This window comes from Piliocolobus tephrosceles, chromosome 9, assembly GCF_002776525.5.
Source record: "Piliocolobus tephrosceles isolate RC106 chromosome 9, ASM277652v3, whole genome shotgun sequence".
NCBI classification, from domain to species: Eukaryota; Metazoa; Chordata; class Mammalia; order Primates; family Cercopithecidae; genus Piliocolobus; species Piliocolobus tephrosceles.
Genome location: NC_045442.1, coordinates 66,013,403 through 66,034,724, shown reverse-complemented (window position 1 = coordinate 66,034,724; position 21,322 = coordinate 66,013,403). Strand labels below are relative to the sequence as shown.

Below are 21,322 nucleotides of genomic sequence, written 5' to 3'. Positions count from 1 at the left end.
CTGCCTTGGACTGGGCTCCTGATGGACCCCTGGGCAGGGACAGTGCCTTCTGTTCTTCTGGTGTCCCTTACAAAGCTAACATTTGCAGGCTGGGCAGGAGTACAGGAGTAGGGGGATGGCAAGGCTCTCTGCACCCCTCTGCCAAATATCTTCCTCACTTCCCTTCAAATTACTGAGCCAACCTGGAAGGCTCCAAAGAGGTGGGAGCATCAAAGAGGTAGAATATCCCAATGCTCAAGGAGTTGCCATGTTCATGGTGGCAAATGGAGAGGAGCATGCGTAATGACCATGCATGCAGGATGCCCCTGTGTGTCGACTCTGCAGTCTTATGCTGCACAGGGCAATGTAACAAGGGTCTCGTAAGGACTGTTACTTGATCCTTGCAACAAAGTTGGCCAGACTAGCAGTTAACAGGGACACCTCTAGAGCCAGGCTGACTGGACTAACCACAGTTCTCAGACTCTGGGCTAATAAGAGTCCTCACTTCATTGGATTACTGTAAAGTTAGAAAGATTAATGCATAGAAAGAATGGCACCTGATACCCAGGAAGTTCTCAATGAATGTTAGCTATTACCATATTCATTTCACAGGTGAGGGACTTGAAGCACAGAAAGGAGACTATACCTGGCCAAGGTCAAGGTTGAAGTAAGGAACAAAGCTGGGATTCAAACCCACACTCTGAAGCTCATGAAGCCATCAGAAGCTGGTAGCACTAGGGTCAAATAGGACTTTCAATGTATTTTATTTGGTTCCCACAGTGAGCTTTAAATCATTATTATTATTGAATTTGTTGCTAATATTTTGAAGTGAGTGGTTTCATGTGCAAATCTGCATTTGTAATTTCTCTTGCAAAACTAACTGAGAGATCTGGCCACATGAAGCCTGTGCTCTGGCTGGCCAGGACTGACTGCACGTGATGTGCTGTAGTCCCCACCCTGACAATGTTGACCAGTTAGGATGACAGCCAGAGCTATTTGCTTCCTCACTACTGTGCAATTTTGCCACTCAGTGTGGGCCACAAGAGAGGTGAAGAAAGTAATATGAGATGTGTCATAAGGGTGATATCACCTCTGGTTTGGGGGTGGAGAGGGAAGGTCAGAAAGTTTCACAAGGATTCAGAGCAAGCGGAGTGATTTGCTGAGGGTCACACAGTCAGGATGTAGTGGATCTGAGGTGTGAACTCTGGCCTCCTGGCACAAAGCCCGCTCCACCTGCTGGAGGAAGGCAGGTCATTAAGGCAGGGGCAGAGATTTTGAATGTGTAACACGGATGCCTGCCACTGGTTCCGGGCTTGTTGACAGCCATAAAGCACCACAGCTTGTGGGTGCTGCGGTGGGCCATCCAGTCTCCCAGGATTAGACCAGTGCTGGGAGTGTCGGCTACTGATGGCTGAGCCTCTTTCTGGGAGCTGCTCTTAGCTCAAGGAAGCAGCCTTGATCAGGGTCATACCGTCCCCCAAAGGCAATCCATATTTAATTACTGATAAATGGGAGGGACGCAGACCTGGCCCTTCCACCTCAATGTGGACTGACTCTAGGGCCACCCCAGCTATGGAGCTCCCACAGGACCAGCTGGGGCCTCTGTCATGACTGTATCACAGTTCAGCCCCTCCTCTGCCCAACTCTGCTTCCCTCACTCCCCCTCCTATGTTGACGCCAATAAGTCAAATAAGTAAGTCATCTTCGTAGACCTCCACTTTGGAGACTGTTCCCTTGGGAACCCAACCTAAGGCAGACCTCCGTGTGACTTTCACATTTCCTGAGACTTCACCTGACCCTCATCACTACCCGTGCAACAGGCAGGCCAGAAGTCAGCCCCATTGTATAATCCAGGAAACTAAGACCCACAAAGGGAAAGGCAATTGCCTTGAACAAGTAAATCACAGAGGGCTTAAATTCCGGGTCCTCTAACTTCAAGTTCAATGCTTTTGTTCAATAGCTCCTATATTTATTGAGTGCCTACTAAAGGTGAGACTGAGTAAAATACAGAATGAGACACAGTCCATTAGCAAACAGCTGAGCTTGGTGTGGGAGAAGCATGCTCAGATGTGTCCAGGTGACTGTAGACTTTGGAGGGCCTGGGTGTTGAGTGGGGAGTGGGGGCTGTGAGGGTTAATTTTATCTGTTAACTTGCCTGGGCTAAGGACGCCCAGATAGCTGGGAAAACATTCTTTCTAGGTATGTTGATTAGCACTGGAATTAGTAGACTCAGGAAAGAAGAGTGTCCTCACCATAGTGGGTGGGCATTATCAGATCTGTTGAGGGCCTGAGTAGAACAAGGTAGAGGGAGGAAGACTGCTCTCTCTGCTTGAGCTGGACCTTCCATCTTCTCCTGCCCTTGAACATTGACTCCCCCTGCACCACAACTGGTTCTTGGCCCTTGAGGCTTGGACTGGAATTTACACCATTGGCTCTCCTGGCTCTCAGGCCTTCAGGTTTAAGTGGAGCTACACCACTGGCTTTCCTGGGCCTCTTTCTTGCAGATGGCAGATTGAGGGTCTTCTCATCTCCATAATCACGTGAGCCAGTCTCTTCTGATAACTCATTTTCTGTGCATCTATATACAGCCTATTGCTTCTGTTTCTCTGGAGAACCCTGACTAATAACCAGGCTTTATGTGCCCAGGTAAGGATTCTAGCATGGAGAAACCATTCAAAGGTTTTAAGCAAGGAGGTCATGTGGTCAAATTTGGGTGGTATAAAGGTCACTCCAGCAGCCCGTTGAGTATAGACCAGTGAGACTGCTGGGGCTGAGGTCCTCTCTGGAGGATGTCGTGGTCATCACCCAATGAAGAGACGTGGGAGGAAGAAGGAACTAGGCACAAGATGGACTTGGAGTGGTGGTGGGAGCCAGGCCCTGCCCTGGGCAGCCAACATGCCACCCCTGGGACATAACAGCAGCAAGAGCAGGTTGTGGGAAGATGGTGAGTTTGTGGAGCCCAGCGGGGGTAGGCACAGGCAGCTCTGGAGTTTGAGAGAGAAGGCAGGTGGGAAGGGTGGACCCGGAAGTCGGGAGCCTTGATTGGAGGGATGGAGACATCTGAGCAGGCAAAGCCACCACAGGCACAGCTAGAAAACCAAATCAGTTCGGGGTGTGTTTCCTTGGCCTGCCCAGAGTTTATTTTGAAAGAGTATTAAGTCTCAACAGTACCATGACCCAGTCACAGTCTAGGCTTCAACACTCTGCCCACGGATCTCCATTTCCCAAGGACCTAACACCCTAGTCCCAGGGACCCTCAAATCCCACAGGACCTTCAACCTGTGGGTCCTACCAGCTTTTTACTGTCCATCACCACCATGTGTCACTTGCCTCCGCGCCCGGCTCAAATTCTGCGGACTGTGATTATCACCACTCCCTGTCTGCACCCTCCAGTGCCTCGACACCCTCCCCCTTCACTAAGCCACAAGCCTGGCTAGATCCAACGTCTCCTCCTACCCCACCCCTGCACGCAGGTAGCGGGGTAAAGCAGGAGAAACACACAACCTCACTGACTGATCTTACTTTAAATTTGTGATCTAGATCTCAAAGGAAGCCCAGCAATCATTCTGTGGTTCCCTCAACGCTTCACCATTGCACTGTCCTAGGAATTTTCACACTTCCTCTCCCCAAACCACCAAGGCCCCCTCCCCCAACTTCATTGTCAACTGAAGACCTTGAGAAGAAAAGCAAGCAGCAGAGGACTTCCAGAGGCAGCCACCACTACACGTGCCGTCCATCTGCATCTGCGCCTGCCAGCACCCTTCTCTCCTCCTGAGTTCCCCATCTGTGCTTCCACGAGGGCCAACCCCTCCTGTCGCCAGCAAGTTCCCTGCCTTCCTGCTTCATCAATCCCCTCCTCTAGATTGGATCATTTACATCAGGGACTGGCAAATGTAAATATTTGAGGCTGTGTGAGCCACATGATCTCTGCCACACCTACTCCATTCTTCCATCGCAGGCCAAAGCAGCCACAGTTTGGAAACAAATCAGTGTGGCTGTGCTCCCATAAAAAATATATATTTATAAAAACAGGCTGCAAGCTGGATTTAGCTGTAGTTAGCCCATTCTCACGGAATCATTATGCAAATATGCTGCTGTTCTTCCCAGCATAAAAAAGGAAAAGAGAAGAATAATCCTCTTTTGACTCTGGTTAGCTCTTTCCCTAGACAAACTCCTGGATGACAACCTTCGTTGCCTCCTACGTCTCTCCTGGACAACTCCTACCTGGCTCTTCCTCTACCGTCCCTTAAGAACTCTCCTGCAGGTTGCCAATGACCTCCGGGTTGCCAAATCTGGTGGACAGTCCTCTTGCCTCCTCTCAGTCAGGCTGCAGCCTTTGCTCACCCCTCCTCCTCCTTAGGGCACTTCCTGCCCTTGGCTCCCAAGACATGCACTCTCCCCATTTCCCTTCTACCACCCTGGCTGTGCCCTCTCAGTCTCGTGCTGATTCCTTCTTATCTACTTGATGTCTAAATGTTGGAGATCACAGGGTCCACATCCAGGGTCTCACTTCTTTCTCTAGACACTGGCTCCCTAGGGTACCTCATCCAGTCTGATGGCTTCAAAGCCATCTATGCAGGATGATGCCCTCCAACTTACTCCTTCCTCCAAAACTTCAGATGCATCTATCTGGCTGTCGGCTTGATATGGCCATTCATAGGCATCTCAGAATTAGCCTGGCAAAACTGAGCTTCTCATAGACTCTCCCAACTCCTCCCTGGACCTGCCCCTACCATCAACTTCCCCATGCCACCAGTTGCTCAAAACCTCACAATTATCATTGATGTCTATTTCTCTCAACCTACACCCATTCTGTTAGCAATTCCAGTTCTTTACCTGCCAGACACATGTGAGATCTGACCCCTTCTCACCAACTCCATGACTACCACCTAGTCCAAAGCTCGTCGTCTCTGGCCTAATGACTGTGATAGCATTCTAATGAATGCTCGACTTCTGCCAGTGCCCCTGCAGATCTTTCTCAATACGGCAGCCAGCGTGATCTCACAGGCCTCTGAAACTGTCAAACATGCTGGGCTTTCTTCTACCTTAGAGCCTTCACACTTACTGGGCTCTCTGCCTGGGTATTCTCTTCCCAGCTACCTCTCTTTCCAGCTACCTACCTGGCATGCTGTTAGGCCTTCCTTGCCTCCTGCACCCCATCCCCAAAAATTCTTCCTCCCCCAGCACACTCTCTTGTTTTATTTCCTCCTTAGGATTTTTTTTTTTTTTATTTTTTGCTTATTTATCCTACTTATTGTCTCTTTGTACCACTAGAATATAAGTTCAACAAGGACCTGGATACTTTGTTCTGTTCTATTGACTGCGCCTAAAACAGGGCTTGGCACATAGTAGGTGCTCAATAAATATTAGTTGTTCACACATCAGGAGATTTCACATCCAGTTCTGATCTCTGGTCTCTCTTGCATGATGGGAGGCCTGGCAACACTGAGCATGTACAATCAGGTGGTGCTGCATGGTGGTTGCCCCTTTCAGATGGATATGTGCCATCTAGGCTACCAAAGTACTCTCTCTCCGAAGCCAGCTTCACCTACTTAGGCCACCAGCCTGGCCCCCATTGACATCTGACTTTGAGACCCATGGTGAGACCCCCCCAAGATGAGGCCCTAGGGTGGACCCCTAGCTACACTGGGTAGAAAAACCTTCCTGCTTTGCCCCTGTTGGCAGCTAGGGCCTCCTGGAATGCCCTATGTGGCCAGAGCTGAAACATCACCCGCCTGATCAGCCGCAGCTATTAAAATGCCTGTATCAGTATCAAAGGGAAAATGTCAGGCGGCTACTCACTCCCCCCAGAGAATGTGGCTCCAGCCTGGCCTTGGGTTTAGGGGATACTCCCTCCCTTCATCCCAGCCTCAGGGATCTTAAAGGGTCCCTGCCCAACCTGGGCTTCTGCAATATGTGAGGTGGTCCAAGCTGTGGCATAGACATAGCCCAGAGGGAGAAGCCAGGTGAGACCTGCAGCTGTGACCTTGAGCCTGGCACCTCCCTTCAGGGGAATCTACAAAATAGGGATATGACCCACCACCCCCTGCCAGCCTCCTGAGTGCTGATGTGGAGACTGAATGAGACAACGCAGAGGCAAGTGCCTGGAAACCACGGAGCGTTGATCAATTTTGGGTTGAATTATTAAACAAGAGTTAATATTAATTATAACAGCTATGCACATTGAACTCCATATATCAGCCACTGTGCTAAGCACTTTAGGAGGAAAATATCATTTAATGATTGATTTTTGATATTATTAGTGCATGCCCCCTATTCCCTTGGAGGCTGGAGTGGGACTCTCTTTTGGGTTGGCACAGATGGCACCCAAACTCCAGTGAAGCATCTATTGTAGGCAGAGCTTGGCAGTGTTGAAATCTTATCACATCAGCTTGACTACGCTTGGGAGTGCCAGAGCCTTGGGGCCTAGTCCCAATTCTCTTACTAACTGTGTATCAAGCAAAATCTATAACCCCTCTGGACCTTGATTTTCTCATCCATAAAATGGGGATAATCTAAGTGATCTGCTAGACTACACAAGACAGCTGGCAGGATAAAATGGGATGAGGCTAGAAAACAAGCAGAGGTATCCAGATGTGAGGAGGGGGAGCACCTGTTTTACTAGCGTGTTTTGCTTGGTGGCCAGGTGAAGGCCACTTCTCTCTTGAGCCAGTGCCGGGCCTGCCTCCTCCCACCTGCTGTAATGAGGCTGGCCTGATCTCTGCTGCCCTTGCCCCATGGTGTGCACCACTGCGACAAGTGGTCAAGTTTCCTGCACTTGCCACATCCCTCCTCCTCCTGGGAAACTCAGAGCCCCTCTTCCGGAACGGGAGGGTGAGTGAGGAGGGTCTGACCTGCAGCCCTGCCTTTTGACCCTGAGAACTAGGAGTTGAAGGAAGAGGAGGTGCCCACTGAAATGACCACAGCAGGCAAAGCTCCGGCCCCCATGCCAGCACTCTGATCATAATGCCTGGCACAGGGCGGGGGCTTGATCCCATCTGCTAGAGGCCTTTTGATCATCCTGCAGCATAACTGCTGCTGGGCTGGCTGCCCCGTTGCAGACTGAGCTGGCCCTCGGATGTCAGGGGCCCAGGTCAGATGTCTTGATCCACACTCGAACCGAATTACTTACTTTTAGGTCAGCCCTCTAGGACTCATCCTAGTGGTCCCAGGAGGAGGTGGGCTTTGGCAGAATTGGGATAAATGGGCATGGGGTAAGGATGGCATTCCCATGAGGAGGTATAGAGGCAGGACCTGGCTGCTCAGTGCTGGCTCCATGGGCTACATCCCAGGGACTGCAGGAGAGGGATGTCTCCACAGAAGGGGTTCAAGGGACAGGCCCACATGTAGCCACGTGCCCCAGGGCACAGGCAGCTTGGCAGAGTGAAATCAAAGCGGAGGAAATCAAGACATCCAACCCACAACCACTAAAACTGAACTTGCCAGGGCTGCTGCAGGGGCCTGTGTGCTGGGGACAGCGAGGGGGTGCCACAGGGGTGCCTTAGGAGCTGTCTTCTCCCTACCTCAACAGTTCTCTTCATGCAGTGGACTTGGCGCCTGATCACAGACTCCAGTCATGAAACAGGTGCCTGCAGGTCCTCCGGATAGCACATACTGCCTCTGCCTCCCTCTGCCTCCCTCTGCCTCCCTGTCTCACCAGAACCACAGACAGATGTGGCCCCAGGTTCTACGGTTCAGAAAAAAAGTCAGGGACGGGAGGCACATACCCCATGTGAGCTTTGCAGCCTTCATATGAGGAAGTCCTTCCTTCTAGCTAACCCAAGACGCTGCTGCTGCCACAGGGAGTCAAGGAGCCGGGCCCCAGAACTGATGGTGTGCCTGGGGGGCAGAATGGCAAGGGGCCCAGGACCTCAAGGATCTCAGGGGTCCAGGGGTCATCTCTGGGCCTGGTGCAGGGTGAGGCAGGGGCCCCCAACCATAAAGAAGGAAAGGGCAGAGAGTAAGAGTCCTGGGATGAATGTTGGGGACCTCTTTCTTCCTTTCCTGCCTTTCACAAGTGGGTATTGAGTATCTACAATGTGCTAGGGGTTAATGCTGGGAACCTTGCTATGCAAAGCAGACACTGAGGCTGCTCCCATGAAGTATATCCTCTAGGGAGGAGAACAGAAGAGTCTACAAACCACATACATCAATGTGGAGCAGTCGCTGTCATGAGACCTGTGGCCAAAAGGGGCAAGGAGCTGAGAGCCAGCTGGGGCATGGACTAGTCTGGCTCATGGCAGAAAAGTGAGACATGAGCCAAGATCTGAAGCTGAGCAGTAACTCACCAGGTGAGGGGCCCAGGCACACGGGAGTGGCTGAAAGCTAACCCAATAATGCACTGCTTAGGAGCCAGGCAAGCATCTTGCATGTATTAGGTTGGTGCAAAAGTAATTGCAGTTTTTGCCATTACTTTTAATAGCAATTAAAAGCAATTACTTTTGCACCAGCTTAATGTTATTCACCCAACACTCATTGCAACCCATTTCATGAGCAGGGAAACTAAGACAGAGAGGGGCCAAGTAACCTGCAAGACAGCATGCAGCCTGAAAGGACAGAGGCAGAATTTGAACCCAGGAAGGTGTGGCTCAGAACCCACACCTTGACACTAGGCCTGTGAGAGGTGAAACTTGGCTCTTTCAAGGAGATTGGATGATCTATTACTGGAGTACCGTCACTACTCAAAGCACTTTATGTCTTAACTTTTTTTAATCCTAAAAACAACCCTCATAAAAGTACTCTTATTATCATAACCCTTATTTTACGGAGGTGTAACCTAAGGCACAGAGAGCTTGAATAACTTGCCCAAGGTTGCATAGTCAGTCATTGGCAGAGCTGGTACTGAACCCAGCAACCTGGTTCCAGAATCTGTGCTCCACCATGTAGCTGGACTCCAGAAGCAAGGGCAAGTGAGCCATGAGGCTGGAGAGGGTAATAGGGCTATACCTGAAGGCTGCATGGGTCGCATTTAGCAATGTGTTCTCCAGCCTGAGAGCAACAGGGAGTTACTGAAGAGTTCAATCCGGCAGATGGCATGATTGCATTTAGTTTTCTAAAAGGTCCCCTCTGGCTGCTATGTGGATAAGAGAGTCAGGACAGCATGGGTGAGAGCAGATGAATTAGGGGGTCGGGCTGGGGAGGGCAGGCAGGGATGGAGAGGAGTGGACAGGTCTGCAGAAGCTGAGAAGGTGTGGACAGGAGGGCTGGGGTGGGTGTGGCTGGAGGCCAGTGTGCTCACATATGAAGGGATGCTGGTGAGGGGTGGTTTTCCTGCTCAGTTTAGACATGTAGAGTTTGAGGTGCTTTTAAGACGTGCTGGAGTTGCGAGTTGGTGGGTGTAGAGATTGGCTGGGGCTCTGATGATATTAAGAGCCAGAGATGTCCTACCATGGAACAGTCAGCCACATAAGTTAGTGAGCTCCCCGTCACTGAGGTGTAAGCTTGAGGACCAAGGCTGCTATAGGAAATTCCTAGAGCAACACCTGACTTATGAAGGCCCTTCCTGATTCTATGGAGTTGGCTGAGGCTGAAGGTGTCAGGCGCACCCTCTGACCTCCCATGTCACAGAGCTTCCCCCAACTCCAGGAAACCTCAAATGCCAGTTCAGGGGGAGGTGGATGAAGCTATTCCTGGAAGAGCCCTGGCAAATACCCCTTTAACCCAGCCCCGTTTCTGCATCCTTGTCCCAAGAGGTCAACCTTTCTGACCTGCCCTATAGGCCACCTTATCAGAGCACGACCTGGTGCTAAAGAGGTGCCTTCACAGAGCATCTGCAGCCTGACAGAGGGCCACGGGTGCAAAGTCCCTCTATGGCAGAAGCTCAGGCCCCACAACAGCCTTTAGGGGCAGCAAGGTTCTTCTGCTGCAACCCAAAGAACAGATGAAAAACCAAAGTGCCTGAAGGGAGGGGGGGGCGGGCAGGAGGAAGGAGAGTGTGGGCAGAGGGAAATGCCTGGACAAATGCTCAAAGGAGAATGACCAAGACTTGAGGAGGCAGGCAAGGCTGGGGTGGGAGTGAGGATGGGAAAGGGCCAAGGAGGCAGAGGCCCAGCCTACATGGACCGCAGCCATGTGGTGTTTCAGGCAAACCCACAATAGCTGCCAGGCAGGGAGACAGGGGCCCAGCGTCCCCTCAAAGGCCGTGCCCAGGCTCTCTGGCAGGCAGTTCCGCCCCTTTGTGCTCGACCGGCCCTTGCTCTTTGAAGGACCAGGGGAGCATCCCCTGCCAGCAGGCCCACCCCTTCTGCCACAGGCAGCATCTCTGCAAGGAGGCCCCACACCCAGGGCTGTGGATGGGAGAACGGGAGTGTCAGCAGGGGCTGCTGCTGGGGACTGCCAGTAGCCCAGACAACACCCAGCGCAGCTGGTGACCCCATCCACCCTAGCCTCCCCAGACCCAGGCCTCAGTTTCCCTTGGAGAAGCCTGCTGACTTCCTCTGACTGAGGGCTCAATAGACTGTTTCTGGGAGGGGCAGAACCCAACCCAAAGAGGTGGAAGAAGGATTTCTGAGGCTTCCTGGAGGGCAAACCTCAGTTGATTTTGTTTTTGGAAAACAACAGCGAAAAAGCCTGCTGCTTGCCCTTCCTCAAACCTCCCAGTGCACAAGGAGACTTTTGTTGACATCTCACCGTGAGCCTCATCACTGCCCCTCAGCCCCTCGAGCACTGCTTGGGACCCAGGTAAGGGGATCTGGGTTTCACTGCACAGGGAGCTCCAAGCACTGGGCCACATAGGCCCTTTCTCTCTCTCTTTCTCTCTCTCTCTCTATCTCTCATTCTCAGGGCCTGCTAGGCCCAGCCGCAGAACACGATCACCCATGGAGCTCGTTAGACACTTACGGCCAGGCCCTACCCACGGACATCTGTAGCAGGTATTGGGAACAATTGGCCTGGCGTGTTTTGAAAGCTCCCCAGGCGATTCTAATGCAACCAGCATCACCGGTACAAGTGCAAGCCTTTGAGGACATCTAGATCAGAGGAGAAGCAGGAGAGAGTAACTTTAAAATGTTTAGTTACTTCAGAACTTTTACCCCTCTCTGGCTCTAAAAGGGAGACTTCAGGCAGCTGATACAAACAGACAGACAGACACTATACAGTAAGGGAGAAGAACAGCAAAGGCAGAGTGATCAAATAGGCTCTGGGATCAAGGCTCATACAAAAGCCTTTGCCACTGGCTGAACCCCAGATTTGCTGCTAAACTTCCTAGTGGCCAGTTCAGAGTCTGAGAGACAAGAACAAACCCATCCATCCTGGGAAACCCAAGCATTCCAGAGGCCAAGGCTGGACAAGGGCTCTCAGGGTGCTCATCACCAAGGCCTGATGTAATTAGCAACACTCACAATGTCTTTCCTACAACAAAGATGGTGGTGCAGCCCTGACGCCAAGGCAGCTCAGTAAACACTGCCTCTGGGAGCCAAACCAAACTGAACAGATCCCCAGCCCCTGGCTGCTTTGACTGGCCTCAGCAGAGTTAGAGAGGTATGACACTTCATACAGACAAGTATATCCTAGTGGCTGAGGATGCCAGCTCTGGGCCACACTGCCGGATTTCAAGGCCTAGCTCTGCTACTCATGTACTGTGTGACCACGGGAAAGTTGCTTAACTTCTCTGTGCCTCCATTCTTTCTTCTGTAAGAAGGGAATAGTAACAATAGTAACCACTTCATAGGATTATTGTGAGGATTTAGTGAATCAATAGATGTAAAGGTCTTTGAATAGTCCCTGGTACACAGTGTAAGTGTAAGCTCAATACACAGTGTAAACTCAATCAATATCAACCACTAATAAAAGTTGTGGACAAGGTGCATGCAGCCCCATATTATCTCCTCCAATGATGAGAGAGGTGGCAATGGTTACAGTTGCCATTAGCCAAATGATTTCATTTAATCCTACAACAACCCTGGAAGGAGGATGTCATCATCTCCATTTTTCAGATCAGGGTACTGAGGTTCAGGTCACACAGTTAGTGGCAGGGGTTCAAATGCCGTGGTGTTGTCTGCTTCACCATTTTGCCACCCCCTGACTCTGTAAAGAAAAACCTTGGCAGGCAGCTGGGGCAGGTGAAAATGAAGCTCCTGACCTTGAGAGTAGAGGATGGGAGGGGGTGGGTGCTCCCAGCTTCTCTGCCCAGTGGAACACATCACTGAGCCTTTTCTGCTCTCCCAGCCAGGATGCATCTTGCAGCCTGGACACACAGAAGTCAATCATCTCATCCTCTGCTGGTTGCTGAGAAACACCCCTGGAGCAAATGCTGAGCCTACAGCTGGGTCCAGGGCCGGGGACATTGTGAGGAGAGCTGACTAAGAAACCTTCCCCAGCCTCTAGCAGGGGGGCCTTACGTCAACAGCTAATTTGTGAGAGCTGCCTACCATGTGCAAAGTCCTGGGCTAGACTTAATAAGGGACCCAAGACTGCATGCCTTTATTGCTGTCGTCGGGTCCCGTGTGGTCACGTGGAGAGACCGTTGTACAATATGGTTGAGTTGAGCCATGAATGGCAAATGGATTTCCTCTTGTGCATTGACTCTAATGGACGGGAGTGGCAGCCTGGGTTGCCATTCCCTGTGCCACTGGAGGACTGTGCTGAGAAGGATTCTGAGGCCTACCTAGGCTGAAGGGGAAAGAGTGTGTTGAGTGATGAGTAGCACCTTCTATGGTTTGGGATAAGGAAAGCCAACATCACATGCTATGTCTATTTTCCTTCTCTGAGCTAAATGTCTGGCACAACCAAGGAAGAGCCACAGGAAGTGGGAGCAGGGAGAGAGCACATGTTGGGTTAGAGTGGTTCGAGGAGGCTTTCCAGAGGGCAGTGGGGCAAGTCTAGAGTGATTAAGAGGAAGGGGAAAAGGCATCTTTCTGGGAGTTACCAAACCATAACACTATGCTTAGGGCAGATGGAATGGTGTTTGAGATGCTTTTGGTTTTCCCCACCACCTTCCTATGAGGGTTGGCTGCCTCCTGAGGTCCTCAGTCTGTTCAGAGTTATCTGCTAGCTCGAAGGCCTTTGGAGACTCTGCAGAGCTCTAATAACTCTCCCTGCCTTTACAGCAAGCACCTGTTACTAAAAAAACAAAATCTAGACTTATGAAATAGCTCTTCATCTTGAACACCAACCCTCACTAATAAGTAGCAGCTTCCTGGAACACTGTTGAAAAGGATTCTGAGGTTGCGTGTAAGCGCCATGGGAAAGTGTGCCGCAATTGATTAATAATGTCTGCTGAGAGCCCTGGGATGGGGAGTAGTGCACACCCAAGCCATGTATGGGCCACTGCTGACCTAGTTAATTGTCTGGAAAGGGGAAGGTGTGGTGGAGGAGAGATGCCTGCTGGGCGCTAGATCCCACCCCTGACTCCTATGGTACCATCTTGTGCTGGCTGCATCTGAGGAAACCTGGATCCAGAGTCTGTCCATATACTGAGGTCCAGGCAGCTGTGGTCAGCACAGGACACTGCACAGGTTACCCACCCTAGCACACAAGCACTTCCCCTTTAAGAGTTTCTTCCCATTCTCATCCCAGCATTTTAGTCCTAAAGGACCCCATCCAGAGCCCCAATCTTTCAGCTGCTGCTTTGATCTCTCCCCTATATCTGTTCCCTATATCTCTTTGCCATTACTTTCAACGGCAAAAACTGAAATTAGTTTTGCACCAAAATCATACACCGTATAAACGTGAGACACGTTGTTATAATTGTTGTTATTTTTAGGGATGAAGGAGTCTGCCTGGGGTTCCTCAACATTTTAGCCTGGAAGTTTTAACCACTTCCTCTCCCAGGAGATTCCTTAACATTCAAAGGAATGAATCACAGATAGTGGGAGGGAAGTACAGTGACATCAGTCTTCTCATCTGTAAAATGGGGTGCTGTGAATGTCAGTCCCTTAGGGAAGTTGCGAGGATTGAAAGAGATATAATGGTAACACGCATAGCATTGGCCCCTGTATGTACCTGTATGGCCCCTGTATGGTCCCTGTAACTATGGGACATTTCTAGTACAGTTTATGATGTTATTATTGGGGGTGGAGAGTCTAACTGGCATCTCTCAAAACTCACCTTAAAAGTGGCTGCTGAGACCCTCCTCTGCTTCCCCTTGGGCCTAGAAAATGGATTTGGTTCTTTTTTTTTTGAGATGGAGTCTTGCTCTGTCGCCCAGGCTGGAGTGCAGTGGTGCTATCTCGGCTGACTGCAACCTCCACCTCCCAGTTCAAGTGATTCTCCTGCCTCAGCCTCCTGAGTAACTGGGATTATAGGTGCCCACCACCATGTCCAGCTAATTTTTGTATTTTTTAGTAGAGATGGGGTTTCACCATGTTGGCAGTCTGGTCTCGAACTCCTGACCTCAGGTGATCCACTCACTTTGGCCTCCCAAAGTGCTGGGATTACAGACATGAGCCACTGCACCCGGCCCAGCATTTGGCTCTTTTAAGTTCCACTTCTTTCTCATTCACTGCACATGGCTGCCCAGTCCTAGGTGTCATCTGATTTTCTCCATTTGGGACATTCCAGCTTCTTTCTCACAGCAAGCAAATCAAATAACAGGCAGCTGGACTGCTCGTTAACGGTCCCAGACCAGGAGAGAGGCACTGATGGGGGAAGAGTTGGGGCCTGAGGTCTGGAAAGCACACTCCTGGTTCCCCACAGAGCCGGCTCCCGCCATCCTCCAATCCCGGCTCTGCACAACCCCCGTCATGGGCTGGTCCCCTCGGATCTGCCTCTGGCTCCCCTCTCAGGCCTCCTGTCCTCCTGGGTCCCCTTGGCCGGCTCTCCCTGCAGCTCTCTCTTCCTTCTGCCTCATAGGCACAGTTTTTGCCACATCACCTGCTTTCCCCATTGGCATGGATGACATGCGTGTGCCCAGGAGTCCCACCCCCAGTTCACTGCACAGGCCATGTGCCTCACCAGGCTTGCCCTCCCCAGTATCCTTCTCCATTCTTTAGGAAGTGGCCCAGTCCTGCCTGTTCCAAGGATTGCCTGCCCCAGGTCCCTAAGAGCCCTCCCTGAGCACTCATCTGGTCTTGCGTATGGCCTTTGGTGATGGCACCTTTTAGTGAAGTCTCCGATCTGTCCCCAATCCCAGGAGGGAGGCAGGGCCTAGATTTTATGGAAGATGAACCCGAAGTGCAGGAGTGTAGCATGGTTTGCCTAAGGCCACACGACTGGCAAAGCCCAGCTAGAATCCTGGTCTTGGCCCCCAAACTCACCAGATGCCTGTGTGCCCCATGAGGACAAGCACCTTCTGCACCTCCATTTTGGAGAATTATTTTGTAAGAAAATCATTTCCCCTCTCTTGTCTCTGAATTTTCCTCTCCCGTGGCAGGTTTCTACCTGTCCCAATTCTCTGCCTTACCCATTCGTCTCCTCTGCCCTTTGCTCAGACCTGGGAGAACACACCTAAACAGGGAAAGGCCCAGGATGGTCCCCTCAAGTTGCTTTGCAGGCCTGGAAGCTGCTCATAGCACAGCGCTGGCCAATAGAACTTTCTGCGAGGATGTGCATATTCTTTCTCTCTACCGTCCAGCTCCATAGTCTCTAGCTGCAGTGTCCACTGAACACTTGAAACCAGGCTGTCGCAACAGACAAACTAAAATTTAAATTTTATTTAATTTTAGTTTGTTTCAATATAATGAGTTGCATATGAATGGCAGTTTCTGTATTGACAGCCCAACACTAGAGTGTCCCTCCAGGAGCACAGAGAAGGCACCCACAGATAAGGCCACTCACACCATCCACCTGTGGCACAGTTCCCTTCCTCTGGCTCCAGCATCTTCCCCTATTGACCTCAGCCACCGTTTCCAGTCACCCCTCTCTGATCCTACTTTCACCCCCATTCATTGTCCCCTCTGGCCTGCAGCAGCCTCCTGTTTGGCCTTACTGGTTTGCCAGCCGTAAGCACTCACTCTAGGGGCATAACTGCCTTCCTCAAAACCCTTCAATGTCTCCCTGTTACTCTTATTTAGATCTAACTTTCTCTAAGGCCCCTCTTGACCTGAGCTGCCCGTCTCTCTCCAGCCACATCTCCTACTTCCTCACCCTCCCAGTCCTCCGAGGTCCTGGACTTCCCGCACTTCTCCCAATTCCCTCTGGCCTCCAGCCTCAAAGACTGTTCCCTTTGTCCCCTTAGAACAAGGCTTCACACTCACCCGCTTTTGCCTGGCAAACTCCTATTCATCCTTCAGTTCTTCATTTGAAAATCACTTCCCTAAGGAAGGCCGCCATGACTGCTACCACCATCAGACAATGCTGCATGTAATGCATTCCCCAGGCCCCTCTCTTCTTTCACTATTGTAGCTTGTTTTTTTCTTTGTACACAACATGGTCACTACCCATTTTCTTCTTTGTGCACTACTTCCCTGTAAGTTTAGGAGGGCAAAAGTGTCTCCCACAATACCTGATCCACAGCAGGCTTTCAATAAACATTTTCTGAAAAAAAGAAAGAGAAAAAAAAAAAAAAAAAAAAAAAAAAAGATGGCAGGATACAGTGCAAAGAACATTGTATACAGGGCCAGGAGGCTGAGGTTCTAGTCCTGGACCTCACCATGTGACTCTGGGCTGAATTTCCCCATCTGAAAACTGGGGTTCAGTTCAGATGTTCTCTGGGATAACTCTGATATCTAGTAGTTGAAAAGATTCCATTCAGTAGGGTAAATAAGGAGCTACAGCTTGGAGGGAAGGAGTGAGCATGTTGGATACAATAGTATCCAACATATAGCCCCAAGGCCCCAAGAGTATAGGACTTGGCATGGCTAAGTCTGAAGCAGCTGAAGCAAGGAGCTGGGAAAGGCCAGGGCATGGTCAGGCCAGCAGGAAGGTCTGGGAAGGGGAAAGCATGGACAGAGGGGCTGCGCTAAACCCTGAAAATCAGACGCTTTTTCCCTCAGCAGCCAGGACCCCCAAGATACCTGGAGGAGCTCTCACTGCCCTGACACCCTCTTCACCACCCAGCCAGTCTGGGCTCACACTGCCTGAGCCCAGAGATGCCCCACCTCCACCCCAGGCCCAGGGGACCATGGGCGGCCCGATGGAGCTCTCCGGATTCCCTGGAGCCACTGGCAGGGCGTGGGAATGAGCTGACAGCAGCAGTCATGGGTGTACCACTAGCACCAGCAAGCTTGCCCTGTGACCTCCCTCTCTGCTCTGGCTCTGCAATCTCCTTCCCCTTGGCCACCCTGGAGAACTGCTCCAGCAGGGGAGAGCCTAGCAGAGGCAGCTGAGAGGAGCCTGGCTTTAGGGAATAGGTACCTTTTGCCAAAATGCTCACAGCAACCCCACCCACCACAGGTAGAGCTGTGCTCCAGTGTTTGCTACATCAGCACTCTTTTGCATGTTCAGAGGAGTTGGAGCGTTTGTCCCAAGCTTCCAAGTGGCAGAGTGGAGATAAAAACCCAGGGTTGCTGGACTCTACCACCGTGGTCTTTACTGCCGCACACTCCAGCTAAGTAAGGGATCCTCTCCCATTTCTTCCCCATGGAAACCTTCCACGGTCAGGACCTTCCATGGCCAGGACCTGCTCCAGGACCTCTTCCCAGACTGCTGCGCCCCCACCTGCCTGTCCTCCTCTCCATCTGGGCCCTGGATCCCCTGTGCTGTCCAGATGCCCACAGATCATCAGGCCTCACCCTGTTAAGTCCCAGCCTTTCCTCTGGTGGCACGAAGAGGCTGCATGTCCCTCCTTCCTGGGGAGGGGACAGCCTTTTTCTGTATTCCCAAGATTGCCATAGCTACCTGAGACACTAGTAGCGTTTAATCTACTTGGATCAAGAAAATTTGGAGAATGGGAGAAAGCATCCTTTTTCCAGAAAAATAAGAAACCTGGTTTAGGAACAAGAAGGTGTGGACTAATTTGCGGCCAAGGACAGCAGAGTCAGGCGACCCACACTTGGATCGTAGCGGCCTGGGCCAGTGAGCAGAGACCAGGGCACCACCCCCTGCAAGAACTGTCCCCTCTTCCCGCACCCCCGGGTCCTTAAGGGGTGGAGGGGGAGGGCCACGGGGCTCAGTAAGCCTTGGCCTGGGCCTCTGGGCGCGCTTCCCGCTGCGTGGGCGAGGGGCGGCTGTCACACCACCCCGCCAGGTCCCGAAAGGGAGGAGTGGAGCTTGCCAGCCTCCGCGCGCCTCCGCGCTCCCAGCCTTCCTCCACCTGCCCGGCGCGGCGCGCCCAGGACGCTCCCAGCGCTGGACGCCGGGAGAGCTTGCCAGGGGCGGGAGTCGCGGGGTCATGCTCTTGCCCACCAGGTCCTCCGAATCCCTGGCAGGGCAGCGTCTGTCCGTGTCCCCGACCCCTCCCGCAGGCAACTCGCACAAACCCGGGGCTCGCAGACAGCGAGCGCCCGCGGACACCGGCTGAACAGTCTGGAGGCTGCGCGAGGGGGCGCCGCGGGGAGGGATAAAAGCCAGCAACAAAGAGCACAGACCTCGTCCAGCAGTTGGTTGACTCGTCCCAAAATAGCCGTCTCCATTTGCTGCTCCCCGCGCTCCGCTTCCAGGCGCAGCACCCGGGCCTGCAGCTCGGCCGTCCGAAAGTGGGCGAGCAGGCTGAGTGCCAGCGAGCAGAGGGCCAGCGCCAGCAGCCCGCACGACCCTGGACTCGGCGGCCGTGCGCCGCGCTCCGCCCGCGCCGCCGCCAGAGCCACCGTCCCGGGCGCGCCCAACTCCCCAGGGCCGCAGGCACCAGTGGCTGCCGCTTTGTGGGTGCTCTCCGCTACCATCCTCTCACGTCTTGAGAACCAATAAATAAATAAATAGAATAAATAAAGGCGACAGCTGCTGCCAAAAGGCTGTATCCAAACTGCGGGGCAAGGGGGAAAGCGCTTGTAACGCTGGAAAACGTCCCTTTCCGTTGCTCCCGGCAAAGAGGACGGAAAAATTAGCAGTAGGAGGGGAAGGGCCGAAAAAGCACAACCAGCGGTAACTGGGGTACACCTAGGTGAGATAAAAAGTTATTTCGAAGAACGTTCCAAGTCCAGGAAAGTTAGGGGAATCTGACCGGCTCTCCTTCTCTCCGCCCAGTCTTTCCCTTCAAGAGTCTGCTGAGCAGTTGGTGCCGCGCTGTCAGTCCTCCTGGGCGCCTCGTGTCTCCTGGGCCAGCCAGTTTCAGTCCCCTGGCGAAGGGGCGCACATGGAGGGCCCCATGGGCAGAGGTGGGTAGTGGCGGCTGGCGAGGAGCGCTGGGGCCGATTCCGGCGCCTCTGTAACTTGACACACTCCCTGCGGCTGCACGGATCGGATGAGCAATCCGTGCTACTTCCCAAACTAATCTCTCCCGCCCCCCTCCCTCCTCCTCCTCCTCACTCCTCCTCCACCTCCCGCGGGGCCGACGGCTTGAATTTGTTTATTTATGCAAACTCGCCCGGGGTGGGGGGCGTGGTGAGCAGGTCCGGCGGCCCCAGCCCGCCGGCCCGGGAGCCCCTGTCCCGAGCTCCCCGTCCTCTTTGAAGTGACACTTGGGGTTATTTATAGGCAGGAAGGGAGTGTGGAGTGGAGCTGGGGCTGCATTTCTCTCTCATTCTCCGGATTCACACCGAGGGCTCGTTTGGCCTTCCACGGAGGCAGTGGGGCAGGCACCACTCCACCTTTCCCAGCCCTTGAGACCCTCCAGGAACCTGGCTGAGTCATTGTCAGGGCTTGTGGGTGGATCTCCACGTCCTGAGCAGGACTACCTGATCCCTTCAGCCACCGCTCCTCTACCCCCAAGCCCCCAACCTCTTACCCCTTCCTTCTCCCCCACAACCAACTCCCTGGGGGCTCTGTACCTCCTGAGATCTGCAGCTCCTCCAGTGCCAGGCGGCCAACCACATCTTTACTCTGGGGTGAAAAGTCAGCCCTCCAGGGGGCAGCAGAGCGGACACCCCTTTCTCTCTTTCAGAACCAAGGCCTGAGGTAATATAAGAAACTGAAAACTGAGCAGAAGAGCTTGTTCCAGGTATCTGAGAGGTGGCTCAGTGGGGCTGCCTACCAGTCCTGACATCTCCCCTTCTTGCCTGCCACTAATCTGAGACCCCTGTCATCTATCACTTTGTGGTGAGACTAGCCTTCCCCAATCATGCAGTCATCAAAGGTGAGCAATTCCTACATAAACTCTGGCTCCATCCCTGCGGGAGGCTTAGGGCTAACCAGGCTCTCTCCTGCTGTCATTTCCTATACTCCATTAGAGAAAAACTGGTGGCCTGAAGGGCATTTGGTAGTTTTCTCTCTTCTCTTGTCACCTCCTCCACCCCCCACATTAAGTAGCATTTGTATCCCAAGAGACTTTATCTCCTTGTGCCTGTTGACATTCCTGTGAATGAGGTGGTGGGACTGAGTTTTTGGGAGAAAGCCTATCTTGCCGGAACAGCGGGCAGAGGAGAGAGGACTGGGCTTTCAAATATGCAATGGAGATGGGGGCAGCAGTGGTGCTGGGATTCCATTTCAAAATAACAAGGCATGCCAGTAGAAACTTCCCATTTTCTATATTGACCTGATGGAACTTGATGTATAATACGGTATCACTGCGCTTCTAATAGAGTGTGGCACACTTAATAGTGTGTATTGGACTTGTAGTATAGTAAGTACTTAGATCATATATAATAAAGGTAACATTGACTGCTGGGCCAGTCAGCCACTATGGAGGACAACAGGAATAGAAGGTGATGCTGCTGAAAGAGCCGGTGGCCAGGAGCTCTGGGTTCCAGTTCCAGTTCTAGGATTTCCCTGATGGCTTCAGGGGGCAAGGGTACTCTGTTTTCTCCATCCCTGTGATGGGATGTCCCAGTCCACTCTACAGAGGAATCCTTGGGAGAACTCGATGGTATTGAGGAACACCAGGGGGCGCTGGAGAGTTTCTGCACTGAGAGGTACAGGCCCGGAAATTCAGGGACTTTGGACTTCTCCCGCTTCCCTCCCAGGCTAGTCTGAATGGAGGAACTGAGGTGGGGAGTTAGTTTCATTCCCTCCTTATCCTGCAAACTGATCTTTTTCTTTTGAGGACTTTGGAGGCCCTCAGGAATGCTCAGGCAGTGAAATCTAAACAGTTTGGAGCTGGAGCATCCTTGCGATTGGGAACTGAAGGAGGAGGGTGCTGCGCTAGCCTGACCTGACCCCAGCATTGCAAACCCTGGAGCTTCCAGGGGAACTCTGGAGTCAGAGAAACCCGGGTGTAAATCTCCCTTTTGTCAATGTGGAAGTTGCTGAACATCTCTGAGGCTCAGTTTTCTCATTTATTAGATGGGCTGATAATAAAAGTATCTACCCGTCTGGAAGGACTGAATGAGGTAATGCATGTAAAGCAGTGAACACTGTGCCGGCACACTGCAGGCACTCAATAAAGGGCATCAGCCTCCTTCTTTGGAACTCGTGGCTGCTAGGGCCATCTCAG

The 21,322-nt window shown here is 52.3% G+C and overlaps 1 protein-coding gene across 16 annotated transcripts in view; it reads right to left on the bottom strand.

Moving 5' to 3' along the window:
- Window positions 1-19,258, bottom strand: part of COL13A1 (collagen type XIII alpha 1 chain) — a 157,387-nt gene extending 138,129 nt beyond the window's left edge. For all 16 annotated transcript variants that reach the window (XM_031936230.1, XM_023204772.2, XM_031936232.1 and 13 more), the window contains exon 1: window positions 18,384-19,258. In XM_031936230.1, coding sequence (XP_031792090.1) covers window positions 18,384-18,677 — 294 coding nt within the window. In that variant the 5' untranslated portion in view covers window positions 18,678-19,258. The remainder of the gene's footprint in view (window positions 1-18,383) is intronic.
- Window positions 19,259-21,322: the final 2,064 nt, after the last annotated feature.